The sequence below is a fragment of the Salvelinus alpinus genome, chromosome 32, assembly GCF_045679555.1.
Source record: "Salvelinus alpinus chromosome 32, SLU_Salpinus.1, whole genome shotgun sequence".
NCBI lineage: Eukaryota > Metazoa > Chordata > Actinopteri > Salmoniformes > Salmonidae > Salvelinus > Salvelinus alpinus.
In genome coordinates, this window is record NC_092117.1 from 11,254,931 (window position 1) to 11,259,854 (window position 4,924).

Here is a 4,924-nt window from a genome sequence, read left to right on the forward strand (position 1 = left end):
TGTTCCTACTCATTCCAGTGATCTTTCAGATCCATATTGCCTGCCTCCCCCTTTCCCCTCTCCTCCTTCCATCTCCATTTAATTTCTCCGTGGCAGCCATCTCACCTGCGCCCTCGCCACTTCCCTGTTATTAGCGCCGTGGCTGCTGGCGGCACATATTTGCATGAGAGCCACTGTAACCAATTCCAATTTCAGCCAGAATTTGTTTTCCCAGACCCCATCTGCGGCTTTTCATTAGAAACTGCGGCGTTCGGTGAAAGGCACCGGTTGCGTTTCAGGTGGCCATTCATTCGCCAGCGGCACTGACGCTTTAAATTATTCGGGGTCTAATCATTGACTAAACAATAAAGCATTAATTCAGGGAAAATTACTCAAAGAGAGATGTGCTTAGAGGAAAAGGACTGGGGTCCCCAACAGTAAAAGGACTCTAGATCAGGAACTGGCTTGCACACACACACACACACACACACACATTATGAGAGAGCATGTCCTCTGGGGATGTGCTGTATGTTTTTGTGCCTGAGGCAGAAAATCAACCATTGAACTACAATGACCTAGACTCCTTGAGGTCCTAGAGCAACGCGCAAAACTACACTCATGACAGAGCTTTGTGACTCTCCTCACCGTCCCTCCACACCCCACCAAGGTGACCTTGACATCATCTCAGTGGAGCAACACCAGGACCTGGCAAAGACGAGGGGTGATATGAACCCATTGAAATCCATTGAGGATTTGGGTTTCTGTGTGTAGTGGTTCAGTAATCCCTCTTCCCTTCAGCCTGGTGACTATGTATTTACCTTGCATTCAACATTGATTGACAGTAATACAGTCATTATCCTCTTGGATTTCCGAGAGGCTTCTATCTTTTCCAGAGGCAATTAGGCACTAACACTGCGTCAGCCCTATCGGAGTATCTGTTCCTTTCAGTCACTTCTGCTCATTTTTCTCTTTACCGCTTGCTCCTTCTCTCCCTCCTCCTCTCCCTCCTGCTCTCTCAATCCATTTCTTTCAATCATTTCTCTCTTGCTGCCTCCTTTTCATGACAGCCAGCTTGGAGATATGAAAACTTGTGATTGACACACCAATTTCCTTTCTGCCATCACACACTGATGCCCAGATTTCTCAAGATTCTCTTCCTCTGTGCCTCCAGTGAAAGCAATAAATGGAAATATGAATAAAAACACATCGGAATTCAGATAAAGCGCTAAAAGACCTATTGAATGTAAATGTGTGATTATAACTGACACCAGTTGAAACTCCACATATTTTCTCCAAAAGCCTTTGCCTTTGTGTCACTAGTGTTTGTTTTACCCCCAACCAACCATCGGGTCATGAAATTAAATACACAATTAGGACTTTTACCAAAGGGGCATAACGTTCATTTTTGAGGGAGGAAATGCTGCATGTTTGATATCCTTTGAATCTTTGAAGAAAGATACCCTTTCACCCACTCATTATCATACACCTATCCAGATAATATGGTTAAACATATGTTAAAGTAGGCCTCAACGATTTGATCATTTTTCTATGAATATGCAAATACCTTGTTACAAATCTACCCAGTCATTCCATGGCCACAACGATTATACAAGTTCAGGGCTAGAACACAGCTTATGATCTACCATGTGCAGTTTGTTTGGGTTGAGGGCTGTCAAATCATTGATATTGTTTGACATGACACTTTTTTTTTTCAATTTTACTGCATTGCTAGGAACAAGTAACATAAGCATTTTGCTGCACACGCTATACCATCTGCTAAACTGTGTGTGCAACCAACTAACTTTGATTTGAATCAGTGGGAGTCTAGCTTGTCAAGGCTGAATTAACTAGTCTCTAGTCATAATTAGTCTGTCTAACCCAAACTCCAAATAAAACCCACACATTCACTCCTTCTCCACTGTAAACTCTAACCTGCCACGCTCTAGTGTACACTCTTTGGCAAAGGCCTACGTTCACAAGACTGCTGAACTCAACGTGAAGGAACTGACAACACACCACTGCAATGGAATCACTTGAGGAGAAACGCAGAAAGCAAATGTGGATACATATTAAAAGAAAATTATTCTTGGCCCGGAGTCAATGCAAAGGCAAGAAAGATACTTAGCTGCAAGAAACCAAAAATCAATAGCAATTTATTCTCTCCTTGGTCTCCAAACAGAGAGAGTAAATAATCCGGACCCCTCTCGCCTGTCCCAGGAGTACACTGGCGTCTCTCCCTCTCGCTCTCCTCAGCCTATATCACAGACTTCTCTGGCCCCTCGGAGTAGCACCACTCAGACTCAATACCTACTGCCACACAGTCCTGCTCCGCTAGAAGACATAGCCTATGGCAATTGGTAAGGATTTGGCAATTGACAAGGCAGGTAGTCCAGGTGTCTTTGATTCCCCTCTCCTGTGTTGTTTACATGTTTACACTTGAGTCATTTAGCAGACACTCTTATCCAGAACCACTTAGAGTAGTGAGTGCATAAATGTTCATACTTTTTGTACTGGTCCCCCCGTGGTAATCAAACTCACACTCCTGGCGTTGCAAACGCCATGCTCTACCAACTGAGCCACACGGGACATGTTGTTTAGGCCTAGGCTATATACAGTAATCCCTCGTTTATCGCGGGGGTTACGTTCCGAAAATGACCCGCGATAAGTGAAATCCGCGAAATAGAAAACTTTTTTTTTTTTTACAATTAGCAACTATTACATGTATACAAATACAGTGACTCACGTGTAGGCCGTTTCACTGCTCTTCAGACTGGGCCGCTGCATCCTGACTGCGCTCTGCAGTGTTCTCTTCTTCTGAAGCCCGCGGTGCAGGTGTGTTTGTTCGGGAGAAGAGCATAGTGATAGGCAGCTGTTGTCGCTCTTTTTTCTTCTTTGCAAAAAGATCCTTGTACACCGACATGCCACCATCGATTACGTTGGAGAACTGTAATGAACGGCTCATCAAAGGGTCCCATTCCTCAGCTACTCGCTTAAGTTCAGTGGCCATTCGCACCATGGTTGCTAAGCGACCAAGCGTTAGTCCTTCCTTCCTTCCTGGCCAACTTAATGTAAATTTGCCAAGCTGTTTTATGTACGTACACATAACTGCACGAGACGACAAAATGATAGCACAATTCGTAGCATGTTTTGATACAAGAAGCGGGAGTGAGTTTTTAGCGAATCAGAATGCAGAGCACAATGCACCAAAAAAAAATAAAAAATGCATTATGAAAATCCGCGAAATAGCGAATCCGCGATAAGTGAACCGCGAAGTGGCGAGGGATCACTGTATTACAGTTAAATTCAGTCATTTGCATTTTAATATCATATGAGCAAGATTATATCTTCCTAATGCAGACTCAGCTATTATTACAACTTGCTGTATTATCAAGGTGATTTAAAAAGTCCCATTTCACATGAATATAATGACATTCCCCATAATAAAAGTCTGTCTGTTTTCTTGTGATAGACCTAGTTCTGGGGCCGCGGCGTGTGCGATCATCAACATGAGAGAAATACTGGCCCTTCAGATTTCCTGGATGATGACGACTTTTCCCTCCCTTCAACACTCCCTCTCATCCCCTTCCCTCTATAGGCCTAGTGCAACTTATTACTAGACAAGCACCATTCAGCCTGCTCAAACTAAACCCTATCTCCTGGGGATGTGTGAGCCTGAGACAGTCTCAAAGTTGATGGGCCGGAGACTCAAGACACAATCGATCCGTCTTCCTCAGACCTTCACTCCCGAGCTTCTCAAAATCTGACAATTCAAGAGCGTGGAAAGGCTATTTCATTCTCTGGAGATATACCTCAGATTAATGTTGCTCTTGCCTTCAGGTTTAGCGAAGTTTATCGGAGACATTTCTTGAGAGCATCTCTCTGTTTTCTGTTTGCTCCAAGATGACAACAGTCTTCCTTCATATTCTAGGAGTAGAAGTGTCAGTCAAACTAAACCTTAGAAATCGACCAAAGAAACACCTTCTGGCCCTCCAAACAAAGTGTTGATAATAATAGGCAACTGAGTGACACCATTTTAATAACTTAGCAACAGGTATAGACTTAGACCTTTGCACAAATCTGAACACACTAAAAATATATCATCTTTGTCCTATACTTGACCGTGTATTGATAGGAACAAAAGGAAGATTAAAATATTAAACATGTTGCCAGATAGTGGTTAATTCATGGTATTCTGTCACTCAAACACCATCAAAAACTTGGGCCAGAACATCTGGCTACAATGCATCGGTCACTGGCTGGCACGTGGCGTGGATTTGACAGTGTCAGCTGCATGTTCACGTGAACATGTAGTAGAGCTGTTTACCTTAGAAATTATAACCCAGCAAGGTGATAGTACATCTTGTAAGGCTGAATGCAACTCTCGTGTACACACATAAGGGCTATTCTACAAAACAGCAGCTTGTTATATTGTCAACTGACCAGTAGCAAGCCAAGCACAAAAACAACTATCTTATAAACAAGGCATCACGGGTTCGTGGAAATGCTGTTATTCACAAAATAACCTAGAACTGACAACGTCAAATTAATGGACGAAACGACTCACTACAACTTTCTCACATACCAATCATGCTGGGGATGTAGCTACGTCCTCTGGTTTTATTAAGGTGAAGAACTTCATGTCATACGACTGCTGGGGATCTCCATTACAGTATTTGCAAGTCTCGAGGACTATGGGAGATGGAGTCCTACTTGTTTCCGTATCATTATTATCTAGTTAAATGTACCTGGCAGCGTCCAAAATAGCTTTTTAGCTGTTTCATATTGCAACATATTTTACATACATTGTACCAGACAGAATCCTACTACGAACGTATCCAACAGGTGCAAAAAACACATTCGGAGAGAGAAAAATACAAACTTGAACTTGACGTCATACCGGAAACGATCGCTTCAAACACCGGATGTGTTTTTTGACAGCATGCTT

General features: G+C 42.9%; 1 protein-coding gene across 1 annotated transcript in view; it reads right to left on the reverse strand.

Annotated features, from left to right (window-relative positions):
- Window positions 1-4,820, reverse strand: part of prkn (parkin RBR E3 ubiquitin protein ligase) — an 89,033-nt gene extending 84,213 nt beyond the window's left edge. Inside the window, exon 1 of the mRNA XM_071380556.1 lies at window positions 4,562-4,820. Coding sequence (XP_071236657.1) covers window positions 4,562-4,568 — 7 coding nt within the window. The 5' untranslated portion in view covers window positions 4,569-4,820. The remainder of the gene's footprint in view (window positions 1-4,561) is intronic.
- Window positions 4,821-4,924: the final 104 nt, after the last annotated feature.